Source organism: Dipodomys ordii, unplaced genomic scaffold, assembly GCF_000151885.1.
Source record: "Dipodomys ordii isolate 6190 unplaced genomic scaffold, Dord_2.0 Scaffold284, whole genome shotgun sequence".
In the NCBI taxonomy this organism is placed as follows: Eukaryota; Metazoa; Chordata; class Mammalia; order Rodentia; family Heteromyidae; genus Dipodomys; species Dipodomys ordii.
The window spans coordinates 699,017-713,836 of NW_012267500.1; the positions used below are offsets into that span (position 1 = coordinate 699,017).

Sequence of the window (14,820 nt, forward strand, 5' to 3'; positions counted from 1 at the left end):
CCAGCCAGAGCAGGGAAATCTAGGAGACTTTTTTTTTTGTTAGTTGTGGGGCTTGAACTGGGCACTGTCCCTCAGCTCTTTAACTCAAGGCTAGCATTCTACAGTACTCTACCACTTGAGCCACAGTGCCACTTGCAGTTTTCTGGTGGTTAATTGGAGATAAGAGTCTCACAGGCTTTCCTTGTCTTTGAACCACAATGCTCAGATCTCAGCCTCCTGAGTAGCTAGGATTATAGGCATGAGCCACTGGTACCCGGATCAAGGAGACTGTCATCTCCAATTAACCACCTAAAAGTTGAAGTGGTAGAGCACTAATCCTGAGCAAAAGAGCTCTGGGACATCTCCTAGGCCCTGATTTCAAGCCCTAGAATAGGCACGCGTGCATGTGCGCGTGCGCACACACATACACACACAGAAACACCACACACACACACACACACACATACACCCACACACGGAAACACCACACACACACACACACACACACACACACGGAAACACCACACACACACACACAGAAACACCACACAAACACACATACACATACACACACACACACACCAAACAAACACACACACATACACACACACACACACACGGAAACACCACACACACACACACACACACACGGAAACACCACACACACACACACACACACACACACACACGGAAACACCACACACACATACACACACACACACACACACACAAGTAGGCACTTCCTATCTCTCCCCTGTGGAGATGATATCTATCCTCAGACGTGTTCCAAGGCTTTGTGACTGCCAGATGTCCATTTTCAAACAATATTCCACATATTAAAACTCAAGCTCACATAATTCCATCTCTGTCTTTACTCAGCGGGTAAAGGGTGGTGCCTTCACTGGAACCCAACTCCCCCGCTTCGCAGAGCTGCTCATTCTGCCACGCTTGTTACAGGACACTGGCAGAGGGAGAGCGGCCCGTGTGCTACAGGCACACACGGAAATGGGAAAATGGCCTCTGCTACAGCCACGCGGAAGCTCATCGTGAGCTCAGAATAGGATTACAGATGTTTAAAGGTGTGCGTTTTACCTACTGATAAAGAGCATCCTTTCCTATTTAAATACAGGAATGAGTTAAACAAATAAAACAGAGTCACTGCATCTCTAATTAGACTTCCTTAATGGGGCATCGACTGTCACCAAAGCCTCGTTTGGGAGATGAGATATGATAAATGTCGGACCTGGGTCATCTCTCCAGCTATGCCAAACAAGTGAGGTATTGATCAAAGCACAAAGAAATCTCAGAGGCAAAAGCAAGACCCTGCTGCTACTGTATCTACACCACTAATTCACCTCAATGGGCAGGCACCTCTGAGCTCAATTAACCCTTATTCCCAAGGCCACCCATAAACCCCGAGGTAAACATGGCCCTCCTGGCCCTGGCTTTCTATCAATGAAATAGATCATTTCTATTGGAGGCTCAGCTTATAAATTCACCTTGCTAATAAATTCACCCAATGCTGTGTCTGCGATGAGTGTGAAGACACTCCGATCGTGTGACATTGGTTCTGTAAATCAGAAAATTCCCAGCCGATCAGGGCACCCATGGTTTCCTCTGCCCCCCGGAGCTCTCCAGGGAGGTAGAGCAGGTGAGAGTCCTGTCTGCCCCTCATACAATGATCTGCACACACCACGTGGGCTGTTTGTTGCATATGTACGGGGAGGCCGAGTGATTTCTTTCTTCTCTTTCTTTTACCTCTTTTATTATTATTATTATTATTTTTAAAATAATTCTTCCCTCTCTTTTTTCTTCTCGCCACCACCATTGTTCAGAAGCAAATTGGAAATCTGGTAATTAGGCCCTGACTCACGGTGTAGTATTAAAGTCCCGAGCCAAAGTTCAACACCCTGAAATGAAATTTAAACCAATTAATCTGTTAGATTTTTATCGCTTGTCCGTGTTTTCTCAGCAATTCCCCCAGCACGTGGCCTTTGATCAACTCTCATAGAAACGCTAATATGTGTGCCTGCTGCTAGCAAGACGAGAGTGACATTAACACGGTACTCATAAAACAATCAGAGCAGAGAAGCCCTCAAACAGGCAGGGCATAGTAATATTTAATAAAAGCGCACACATAATCTTCAGAATTAGCATTTTGTGCCTCGCAGTACCTTTGGGAGAAGAGCTTTTATTTGTGGAGTGATCATTACTATAACAAAGAAGAGCTACCTAATAATTTCCACTTTAACTCTGCAATGTGCCATGAGCATCTCAGAGCCATTATGCTAAACTGGTGGGGTAATCATGTTATTGTCATAGTTTGAAGGAAGGAAAATCTCTACTCTGGTGGCTGGTGAGGCGTGGGGGAGGGATTAAAGAAAGGAGACAAGCAACAAGGAATAGCCAAACTTTTTATTTCTAATGAAATTTAGAACTAGAAATTATCTTCTTGTCCTTGTAGATAGAGGGTGGGAAAAATTAATTGGTGAGGAAGAAAGAATTTGTTGTTGTTGTTGTGTTTTTGAGTGAATTAAATCAAGAATTTACTGGTGAAAGGGGTTTGTACTCAAATACACCTCCCCATGCCCCATTCCACACCATTTTCTGGGAGACGGAATGTCTATTGACAGCTGCATCTCTAGGCTTGAATCGAACTCTTGTAAATCTTTTCTCTGTCTAATTGCATTGGATCTGTCCATCCGCTGTGAATATTAAAGACAGTGATCTTTCTCCATCTTTCCTCTGCTTTTCTCTGGGTATGAAAGGAAAGTCCTGTCTTCTCTGGGTGTTCTCTGAGCACCCAGACAATAGTCACCCCAAAAAGAAGTGAGAGGGAGAGGGTCAGGGACTGTGAATGCACACAGTTGACTGTTGGGGTGGTTGGTTGGTTTTTAATGTTGGTTTACTCTTTAAAAAGTATAGCTGTTATTAGATGTTCTGCTGTCATTTAATTTCTCATAGCCTGTTACCTTAATATATACTCAATGAAAACAATTCCAACCACATCAATGGCAATGGAGTAAAAAACTGAATCATCCCCTTGTCTTGTTAAAACCACATTAATCATGTAAGAGCCCACTGCGGGACACCTGTTGTATATCCTTGTTTACAATCTGCTCACCTCTAACTGCGCGTGCACACACACGCACACACATATACACATCTTACCCATGTACACTGTGTGTCATTTAAGAATAAATAGGCAGAACCACACTAGTTATCCGTCTACAAATTGCTTCCCTCCCCGCAACTTAGTAACATATTTTGGCATCTTCCCATGTCAGCGTGTAGAAATTTTTCTCACCCACCCTCGTGAAATTCTTTTTATTTTAGAAGCTGGTTGCACTGTGATTTCTGTAACTGCTTTCCCTTCGGTCGCAGCTATCCTCATGAAAGTTTTGGTTTTAGTTCTGCAGTAAATACTTGGGCATATCTAGTTTTGGCCACAGCTTACAGGTATTTCCTTATCTTCTTACTTTGTGAATCAGGGTAAAAGTGTAAAAACAGCCTATGAATTAAAATCCGCCCATGAATTTTGTATTTAGGCTCTATATATTTAACTCATGCCAGCTACTCAAGAGGCTGAGAGATCTGAGGATCACGGTTCAAAGCCAGCCTGGGCAGGAGATTCTTATCTCTAATTAAACACCCAAAAGCCAGAAGTGGAATGGTGTCTCAAGTGGTAGAGTGCTAGCCTTGAGCAAAAAAGTTCAGGTACAGTTCCTAGACCCTGAGTTCAAGCCCCAGGACTAGCACCGTGTGTGTGTGTGTGTGTGTGTGTGTGTGTGTGTATGTGTGTGTGTGTGTGTGAGGGGGCATGTGTGTGTGCATGCGTGCATGCATGCTTTTGAAAGATGAGAAGCCAGGACCTTACTGGGCTGCCTTATGTGGATCCCCAAAGGCCCGAGTCAGTCATCTGCTGTCCCCCTGAGTGGGACACGCAGGCCCAGCTCCTCAGCCGGCTTCCCTTCAGCTTGCCTGGCATCCTGAGCTGTTGTATGCATTTGTATTTCTGGCCTTGGACCATTGGCGTTTTGGAGCTCTTCATCTGAGAGGACTAGTGTGGGCACTGCGGGGACTATCCCGTGCCTGAGCCCCAGATTTCACACATCAGTAGCATCCCCCTCCTCCAACCCACCAGAGCTTCACGTATTTTCCCAGCTTGCCCGTGGGGAATCAGCACAGCGCTCCCTGTATAGACAAAGATGACCTCATAGAGGCCCAGAGCGCCTTGAGAACCCTGCCGTCTACCTTAGAAAGTGCTGCGGTTCCAGGGTGGAGATGGGAAGGACTGAGGACAGTACCCCTGCACCTTTCCCCTCCCTCAGGTGCTGTCCTCAGGGCTTTGTTCTCCAACGTCTAGGAAGGCCATGCTGTGTGTGGTTGCTCACTAGCTTATCACTGGAGGAGGCCTTCCCTCCGACGCCTGGACCTGTGACCTAGAGCTGAGCCGCTGGTCACAAGTTGGAATATATTACTTCTTTCATCAGGAAGTGTTTGAAAGTGCATGTGTACATGGAGTGGGGGGGGGGAGAGAGAGAGGAGTTAAATATAAAGACAGCAGGTTTTGAGCATGCTATTAGCCACGCGCCATGTAGGATGCTTGCTCTGAGGTATGCAAATGCATTCCTGCCACCTTTTTTGTGTCATGGCTAGCCTGGAAGGGACTCTTTATCTAAATGAAAATGATTACATGACTTAAAATTTAAAATATTGGGCTGGGAAGGTGGCTCAGTGGTAGAGTGCTTGCCTTGCAGGCGTGAGGCCCTGGGTTTGATTCCTCAGCAGAAAAAGCTAGAAGTGGCGCTGTGGCTCAAGTGGTAGAGCCATAACCTTGAGCTGAAGAGCTGCAGGACAGCGCCCAGGCCCAGAGTTCAGGCCCCATGACCAGCATAAAAAATAAAATAAAAATATTAACAGAAACTCCAAAGTTCATGCAGATAATAATCACAAAGGCCATTCTGCAGTTGATGTGGGTGATCTCAGAGTCATGGATTCTAAGATCATCTAGTAAATAAGATCCAACCATCAGAAAAGTCAATACTCGGTATTTCTCAGAGATAGCAGCAATATTCCTATTTCACTCTGGCAGCCAAGTATATTGAGTTATTTATTAAAAAAATAAAGCTCTAAGGCTATTAACAAAATGTTTTCTAACTGCTTTTTTTACAGAAAGTTTTTATATTGTTTTTAGATGGTATTTAATTACCTTATAAATTTCTTGAAATTACATGTGATCTTTTACCATTGGTTGAGGAATACATCACATAGTTTCACTTTTATCTTTACACTTTTGTTTAAGGACAAGTCTTGTGTCTGTGGGACAGTGGTCACGACTCCTTCCCCCACCACACAAATGTAAAAGGTTGGATAAGCATTTTGAAGTGAGGCATCTTTTACATTTTCTTGATAAAGTATTTTGGTCAGGATAAAACACAGGCAAGCAGCCGGCCCGAGCTGTCTTGTTTTAGTGGCAGACTCTGTTCCTCTGGGTTCAGCCAACATGAAATGTTGAGTTTGGATATTTCCAAACTTTTCTCTGCAATTTTTTTAAAGATTAATTTGGATCAGAACCAAACCCATTGTACTTTGTGTGGTGGCACATGAGCAATGATCCCACTGGAATGGGCTTCGTGTTTTCTTTCCTTCTTGCAAAAGTTAAAGCGGGACATTTTGCCAAATTTGACAGAGTCCAATAATTGCCTCTTTTTTTGTCAGTTTTTCCTCCCCTCTGTTAAAATGAACTAGTGTTCTCATTGGCTTCAATACTTAATAAACTTTTATTAAACATTCTCTCTCTCTTCTTGCACAACTTCTCCTTTCCTTTAGAATTTTGCTTTGTTGCATTTCATAAAAGGAGTCATAAGAATGGCAGCAAGGCTTGGTGACGTTAAAAGCCCTCAGTGGTACCAGGATGCCCTCAGATTTCCCAATTATAACCGAGAATTCCGCCTATGCCAAACTGTTGGAAGTAGGCCATGTTCACTGGCACACCATCTCAATCTGTTTGGAATCATTATTTGCAAATGATTTCCCACTTCCCAGGGCGGTGACCATGGAAAGAGAAGAGAGATGAAATCTTAAGAAAAGTCAGTCCTAGGATTTTGAGTCTGAGCAGCACAGGGAAGAGGAGCTCAGGGGAGGTCTCTGTGGCTCAGCGTGGGCTCAGCCATTTGATGGCAACATTTGCCCTGACGGACCCACACTCTTTGAATCTGTAAAAATGAGATCCACAGTATGGATTTTAAAGAATTCTAGCCAGGTGCTGGCAGCTCATGTCTGCAATCCTAGTGACTCAGAAGGCTGACATCTGAGGATCACAATTTAAAGCCAGCCCTGACAAATCCAACAGAGTCTCATCTCTACTTAACCAGCAAAAAGCCAGAAGTTAAGGGGTGGCTCAAGTGGTAGAGCACTAGCTTTAAGCAAAATGTTGTGCAAAAGTGTGAGTCCCTTGAGTTCAAACCCCAGTACTGGCATACCCACACAGGCAAAAGTATTCATTTTTTTTAATGAGGACAAGTTTTGCTATGTTAAGGTAACAGACAGAATGTTTAGTGTAAGAATCCTTCCTGCTCCACTCTCTTCTCTTTCCTGGCCACCCATTGGGTAGAAATGTTTATTTAAAATTGTGTCATTTTTTTTCCAGGAGATAGATTTAATTATCAAGCATTTCTGTAAGATTGTCAATACATTCCAAAGTGTCATGTGTTTTATTTTAAATCTCTAGTATTTCATAGATTCAATTTTACTCTCGTGTTCTATTTTATAAGGCTTCAAATTTGATAAAGATTGGAGTAAGAAAAAAATATATGTATATCTTACTAGAAACAATAAAAAAGAATGCCTTAAAGAAATGAAGGGGCACCCTTAGATTTCTGGTCCCGATAGATAGCTGGGAATGCTGAGATCTTGAGGGAGCTTTCTGTGAGTGAAAAGATAAAAGAATTTTTTTTTCTTTTTCTCAAGTCTTCCATCATTAAAGTTTGGTTCTAACAGCGGACTCTTTCTCTTTTTCATGTGTGTTGAAAAGCAGCTACTCCCTGTATCAAAGCCATCAGCCCCAGTGAAGGATGGACGACGGGAGGCGCGACTGTGATCATCATAGGGGACAATTTCTTTGATGGGTTACAGGTCATCTTCGGCACCATGCTGGTGTGGAGTGAGGTAGGTGTTGTCTGAACATTAATATCTAATAGCTTGGTCTAGTCGAAGGCACTGTCTATCCTTGAATGTCTAATAGGATGTGTAAAACTTTCGTGGTGCCACTCTGGGTGGGCCAGCTCTAGTCGAGGGAACTTTGGGGAAGATCGGAGAGGTGGACTGAGTTTCCCAGGAGGCAGCACTTGCTACCGGAATGACTTCTCCCCTGTGGCCGTGAGTCCTGGTTGGTGTTGATGTGTTGCAACTCATCCTCTTAAGCATGGAGGTCATGATGGACATTGGGGATCAAGAAGGAGATACGGTCCATTAAGAATACATAGGAAAGGCCACCCATACTTGGGAAAGGTAGTGATTGATCGGTGGAGTGGGCAGCATCTACTTGGGCCTGGCTGATCATGGTCATCTGGGACGGGAACTCCGTGGGGGAGTCTGGAAGAGGGCCGCGCGTCTCTACCCAGCAGTGCACATGCACAGGCGCCCGGCATTGGCTCGGGTCACTGCAGTTAGAGCGAGCACTGCGGCGGGTCTCAGTGACTAGCGACGAGGGGCGTGGGTGTGAGGCCTCCTGTAACGTCTATGCCCATCTCCGCCCAGGGCAACCCCATGCGATGGAGACAGGACACGCAGTAGATGGCTCCCCTGCAGCCCTGGCATATTCCTAGTCTTGTCTTGTTTTCATGCATTGCAAAATTGTTGTTATAAAAGTGACATGCAAAGGAGTGACAGTTACGTAAGTCGGGTAAAGAGTGCACGTCTTTCTGAACAGTGTCACCCCTTCCCTCGTTCTCTCCCAGTTTTTCCCTCCCGTCTCCACCCACAAATTGTAGAGTTCACTTTCATTGTAGTACCCAGTGAGCACCACTGCTGCCGTCCTTCACCCTCTGCCCCTCTCTAATGTGAAGATTCAAGGGAAGATATTTATGAACATGCTGTGAGCAAGTGGAGAGCTGGGTTCATATTGGCTGACATCCATTGAGCGCTTGGTGGCTGTGGTGGTCAAATGAGCTTTATGGAGCTGCATTGGATGGAGTTTTTATGTCACGAATGCAAAACTTCTTCTGGGGAAAGTTAAGGGAGTTGTTGAGTGAGAAAGTTGTCACGTAGTAGAGGAGGGACTTGAACTCGGATGGTCCAGACGGGAATGCCACTTCCTAATCTTTCACGATTCAGTCTAGGCTAGTCTCCACCCTGGACCTCTCCTCATGAGTCCGGGGTACTGTGCCTACCATTGATAGGGATGTCTCATATTGGGGGTTGGGGGGCTGGTGGTCCTACCCCCTTCCACAGTAAGGAAGCAGCAGTACGGCCTCAGACAGGTATGAGGGGGTCCGTCATCATCTAGTGTGGGCTTGGGGGTTGGAGTCACCCGTAACCTTCTAGGATGAATTTATGAAGGAAAAGAGGCAAGCCTCAGGCCAGAGGCAGCATAGCTAAGCTGCTGGGGCCTCCTCTCTTCCGTGAGAGCTCTCTCTGTCCATAGTCCTTGCCATCTACCCCGTGGGGTTGAGGTGCTTGCTGTCCCTAAGACCTGCCCCATCTAATCGGAAGTCGACTTCTGTGACGTCTCCCTTTCCTCATGCTGTAGCCCAAAGCACCCAGGAAGCAGGCGGTAGGGGGTCAGCAGACACAGACAGCATTTGAGATTCGCTGATACCATTATTTGGAGTCTTTTTTTAGCTGCAGAACTTTAACAAAAAAAAGAGCTAGAGCAAATAGAGTTGGCTTTAATTTGCCCTCCTCTGTGCTCGTCCCCTACAGCCCAATCTGCTGCAAATGAGTAGTTCAGCCCAGCTTCCTGATTGACCCAGGAGGAGCAAGCAGGCAGCCTCAGGTGCCCCCGCCTGCTAGCGCTCCAAGCTCCCTGGGCTCCTTCCTGGGAATTGGCTTTGTTATCATGGCTGCTCCTCCTCCCTTGTTTCTTGACCAGTTTCCATTCCTTATTTTTAGAAAGTAAATTATGACACTGGTATTTCACGGCCTCCTTATTCTCTGCCTTTCTCCCAAATACTGAAAAGCAGGGTGTGTGGTGGTGGTGGGGTGGGGGGAGTCTTCTTAGTGTTTTATATATAGATCTAGGGAAACCCACAGGCCCACAAGGGTTGGTGTGTGCTAATGTTTATAAAGTGTGGGTTGCATTTTTTCCCTTAACCAGAAATGCTGGTGGTGGATTTGCCTTTCCTCCCACATGTGATTGGAGTAGGGAGGGAACCTCAGCTACCGTTTTGTGTGTGTGTGTGTGTGTGTGTGTGTGTGCGCGCGCGCGCGCAAGCGCGAGTGTGGCTCACCATCATTTTAATATCTCCTTCCGCATGCCTTGAGTGTTTAAACAACGAGGACCGTTTCGCTGGCGGCATGGTGGTTATCGAACCCTGGGAGAGGCACCCAGGGCAATCAACGCTGGGCTTTTGTGGCAGCTGATGTTTTATTTGGAAAGACAACTTGCTCCCATGAAGCAAATTAGAGAGTTGCATAATGTATTTATGTAATCTAGTATTAAATTTGTGGCTTAAAACCCAAGGCATGTGTTCTAGAAGGCAGAGAAAATGGAGGAGTCAGAAGGGTGCTGTTTGAAAAAAGAAAAAAAAATCAGTCAAGCTTTTTAACCATGCAAATGATGGCTGGATGGTTCTTTGCTGGATATTTTAGGCTGGGATGGGTGGAGGTCACAGACAGTATCCCCAAAGACCCTGTTGATTGCTGCGTTGCTCAGGTTTTGGATTTAGTTGGCTATGACCACTGGGCCTCAGTTTCCCCCTCTGTAAATGAAGAGTGTAGATGGTAGACTCTTTGAAAGTAGTGCTGTTGTCTCTAACCTCTAGAGCTTCTGCTCCTGAGGACATCCCCGCTCTGGGAAATGAGCCGGAGGTGGTGGCAGCTCCGCCCCTCCTCCTCCGCCCTCCTGAGGAGCAGTCATGGCCCAAACATGTCTGTCCGTGGGCATGCCTATTTGCAAAAGGATCCAGATCTTTCTCAGGACCATTGTCACAAAAGTGTGAGCCTCCCCCATTAGGCCATCTCCAGTCAATATTTTTTTTATGTCCTATACTTTAGATTTCTAGTATCTGAGATGAGACTTATACTACCGATTCATCTTCTAGATAATTCTGTGGAATACTAGTTCTTAGGGATATTAATAGATGTCCCACGGGAGATGAATGAGGGATATTTTCTTTCTCTCCTCCCCCCTCCCCCCCCAGCCGGTTTGGGAAATGTAGAGTCAAACAAATCTCAGCTAGCCCTGGTTCCAGGAATTTGTAGACATTCCAAAATCTCCATGCGCACCATGAGCACCTACGCTTTTATAAAACACACAGAACCTCGTTCTCAAGGGTCACCTTACTGGAAGATATATTGGCGAGAGCTGAAGTGCATTTTGATTTTATGTTAATGAGGCCAAGTCATGAAATTCAATCATGAAGTGATGGGGCTGAGAGAACTGTGAGAGAATGGCTTGAAATATTTGCAGAGTATTATTCAGATTAGACCAGGAATGTTTAGAGCTATTATTCTTTAATGCGGCAAAGCTTTGAACAAAATATCTCATATTTTGCATCTGGTTTAAGTCAGTGCACGCTTGGTACGGGATGCCTGGTGATTTTGTAGGGCGGCTTTATTTAAAGATTGGCGATACAGCTAAGCCCAAATCAGAGAGCCAGAGTCACATGGCTGCATGAACCAATTAGCCTCACTCCCATCTAGATGAATGCTGTACTTTCTTTGTTTTCAACTAAATTTCCAGAGATAGGAAAGGAAGTAAAAGACACTGCTAGGTGAATGTTCTTGGGCAAATGGTAGCCTAGAGAGTTGGAATCAGAGTGTTTCTTGAATCCCTAAAGTGCAAAAATAAAGATTGTTCCCTTTTTTAATTTGGTGCCAATACTTGGGCTTGAATTCAGGGCCTTGAGTTCTTGCTTGGCTTTTTTGCTCAAGGGTGGCCCTCTACCATTTGAGTCAGACCTCTGCTTCTGGATTTTTGCTGGCTACTTGGAGATAAGACTCTCTTGGATTTGCCTGCCTAAGCTGGCTACAACCTGGAATCTTCAGATCTCAGGTTCTTGCATACCTAGGATTATAGGCTTGACACACGAAATCCTTTGTTTCTGTGTGCCTCTACTCTCTCAGTTGTTGTTTACACAGTCAGTGGCTCACAGAAAAACTGGAAAAACAAAAGAGAATTTGCTTCTTTGCAATACTAACGACTGAATGGCGAAGCCATGCATGCATTCATATGGAAGGTTCCCAGGCCTTGGTTTTTACCGGACCTCATGTAAAGTCACAAATCTTTCAGAGTTTAAAGGGATGTGTCTAAGTCCCTCGTGCAGTATCTGGTTTGTGAGGAAGAAGGCCCTGCTTGGTGCTGCGCTTCACCCTGGGAGCACAGCAGCGGCTTAGAGCTGGTGTGGGGTTGATCTCCGGACACCCGTCAGCTTACAGTTGTGCCACGTTTCCCATTCTATTTCTGTAATCTTCGAACAGACATCTATAAATTTACCAAACCTTTCCAAATATATGCATAATTACAACAGCACTCAATACCTCATCCATAACCCATGATGTGTGAGAGAAGTCCATTTAAAATTGTAAAGAAAATTAAGAGACAGGAGAGAAAGACATTATCTCAAGTCTCACTTCCTTCGAAATTTTATCCTTAAAAAAATGGGATGCAATAGCATTGTCCATTTATTTTATCTAGAAGTTTTCATGCAAAGCTGGGTATTGGTGGCTCACGCCTGAAATCCTAGCTACTCAGGAGGCTGAGATCTGAGGATTGTGGTTCAAAGCCAGCCCGGGCAGGAAAGTCCATGAGACTCCAGTGGCGCTGTGGCTCGCAGTAGTAGATTGCTAGCCTTGAGCAAAAAAGCTCAGCGACAGTGTTCAGGCCCGCGGTCAAAACCCAAGAAAAAAAAAAAAAAAGTTCATGTAAATTGAGTGGATTAAAAGCTGATTAAGTACATGGCTTGAAAGTAATTGAGAGCTGCCTTATTTTCCCGAAATTTGTGCTTCAGAGTCTGCATTTATTTGACAGGTACCTAACAGCTACCTATTACATGGAAGACGCTTGATACAAAATTATGAGCTTTGAATCAGTTACATTGAACTTTGAATATGATTTTGAAGGACAACTTTCAAGCCCAAGTAATTTTATGGGTCATCATTTCTAAATGAGCTAGCATATTTTAAAAGAGAGAGAGAGAGAGGGATGTGGTTTAATAGCGAATTTTAATATAATTCTAGCCATACTTATGTTGTTCCTAAAAATGTTTTAGTCTGTATTTTTATTTTTAATTGTCAAGACACTTGAAATTTGCCCTTCATGTTGAAGGGCAGTGAAGTACAGTGAAAAGAGACTTCAAGGTGACATTTTCAGCTGGTTGTTGAGAGCGTGTTCGGGAGGTACCATGATGTGTCTTCAAACCAGAACCGCAGAAGCATGGTGCTTGTAATAGGAATCAAAGCCTGGCTGCCGGGGTACAATTTCAGGGAGGAAAGTGAATATATCTATACGGCTTCTTTTCCCTTCCGGTGTGTGTTCAGTGCTGATGGCTGGAACCACTTCCCGATGTCCTGAGCTGTGCCTCCTCCTCCTCCAGCCTCGATGGCTGCCTCCCCCTTCAGTCGCCCTTAGTTTGGGAATTCAGGCAGGCAGCCTCAGCCTTTCCTCTCACCTCCTCCTCACTTCTACGTCTGGTCCAGCCACATCTAACTCTTCCTTGTGCATTTGGGGAGCCTTTGTCCTGAGCTCTTGTCTTTCTCATGTGTTTCCATCTGTGCCCGTATCCCTTGGCTCTTTGGGATTCTATGCAACACCCTTCCCTGTGAGATCCTCCCTCATCGCTGCCGGGGTAGCCTGTTTTCCCAGGTCACCTGGGTCTCTACCAAGTTGTGGTCCCTATACTTTTCACTACTGTGAGTTAAAGACCCATCTCTGGCCTGAAGATGTGATTCATGTAAAAATCCAGCTTCATCGTTCACATTGTCTAGCATAAAATGTTACAAACGCGATAAAGTTGTTAAACCTACTTCCCTTTTCATTCATTCATTCATTCACTCATTCATTCATGCATTCGCTCACTCATCAAAATAAGTGCTGCTTATTTAGCAGTATTTGACGATGCTTCCAAGGGGGTCACTACTAGATAGATGAAAGCGAATTCAATAAATATGCACTTGAATATTTAATGTAAATATATTTAAAGTAATGAGGATTAAGGAGTGGTAAAAACTGGCACTCTTTGCGTTTTTGATATAGATGATACTGCTCCCTAAATTCATTATAGGTAGGCTATCAAATTAATCTCTACTATGATACTAATCAGACAGCTCCCTGCTCCTTCCCCACCTCCCCCTCCCACCATGGAACAGAAGGCAGACAACACCCACAAGTCCCACATCTCTTTATTTGCAAAACTTGGGACTCGAACCAGGATCTCTCAGACTCTAAAGCCATCTCATAGGATTGTAGTGGAGCTCTTCTATTCAAAAAGAGTGTTATAATAACCTCACCCATCGCAAATTCAGCATGAAACCAGATCGAGAAACCAAAACAAAAAGTGGAGCACACACAGCACCGGAGAGGCAGGCGCTCTGTGGAGCAAGGGTGTGAGAGCCAGGCTGACAGCAGAGGGCAAAAATAGAGAACCTAAAAAGCAGACAGAGCACTGTGTCACAGCCCAGTGGCTCCGAGGCACTGAGAGAGAGCCGGCAATGGTGCTGAGTAAATTCTGCTTGGACGGCAGGGCGTGTGTGCTGCATCCCCGAAGGACTTCCAGCCAAAGCAGCCTCAGGACCACAGTGCTCAAAGGTAGAGCTGAGTTAAGTCACCTCCCTCAGTGCTTAAAGGGACATGTTCAATGAGAATCACCGAGCATATGCACAGACATGGATGTACTCCGTCTGCAAATGTGAACCACACTGCAAAAGCAATGAGAACAGTTCCCCGAGTCTTTCTGCTTTGATAAGCTTGAAGGGCATTAAGACTCTTTTCGTAAAAGGGAAACTGACTCCCTGGAAATGACCAACGTTGATGATAAGTGTTCAGTCCCCTCCCTTTTTAAGATTTATTTTTTATTTATTTTATTGTAAAGATGCTGTACAGAGGGGTGACAGTTACATGAGTAAGGCAATGAGTGCGTAACTTGTCGATCAATGTTACCCCTTCCCTTGCTGTTGTCCCACTATCCCTTCCCTCCCCTACTTCCCACACATCTCTCCCCTCTTCCCCCGCACCAAAGTTGTAAAGTTCGTTTCCAGTATATTCCAGTACACTGTCGTGTGGGTATCATGGTTGCAATAGATCACCCTGTGTCCTTGGTTCACCATTTTGTTATTCCCTTTCCCCTCCCCAGATTAGACAAATGTATATACAAGATGCAGGGTACCAAAATCAACTACAGTGACAGCAGGGGATATGCCATAGAGGGAAGAACATACAAAGGAAACAAAAAAATCACATAGTACATTGACAACAACAACAACAGACCTCTTGTGTGCATATCTAAGGGTTCATTGCACTTAGCATCATCTTATATGGTCATATGTACATAGCTTTTGAGCAAATAAGGGAAACCATGGGACCTAAATTTCTTTGGGACTGGGTAACTTCACTTAATACAATTTTTTTTCCAAGTCTTTCCATTTCCTAACAAATGGGGTGGTGTTGTTCTTTCTGATGAA

At 44.8% G+C, this 14,820-nt stretch overlaps 1 protein-coding gene across 3 annotated transcripts in view; it reads left to right on the forward strand.

Moving 5' to 3' along the window:
• The window catches only part of Ebf1 (early B-cell factor 1), a 389,320-nt gene that overhangs the window by 283,007 nt on the left and 91,493 nt on the right, over positions 1–14,820 (forward strand). For 2 of the 3 annotated variants that reach the window (XM_013036405.1, XM_013036407.1), the window contains exon 9: positions 7,016–7,149. In XM_013036405.1, coding sequence (XP_012891859.1) covers positions 7,016–7,149 — 134 coding nt within the window. The remainder of the gene's footprint in view (positions 1–7,015; positions 7,150–14,820) is intronic. The other variant, XM_013036406.1, reaches the window with a different exon arrangement.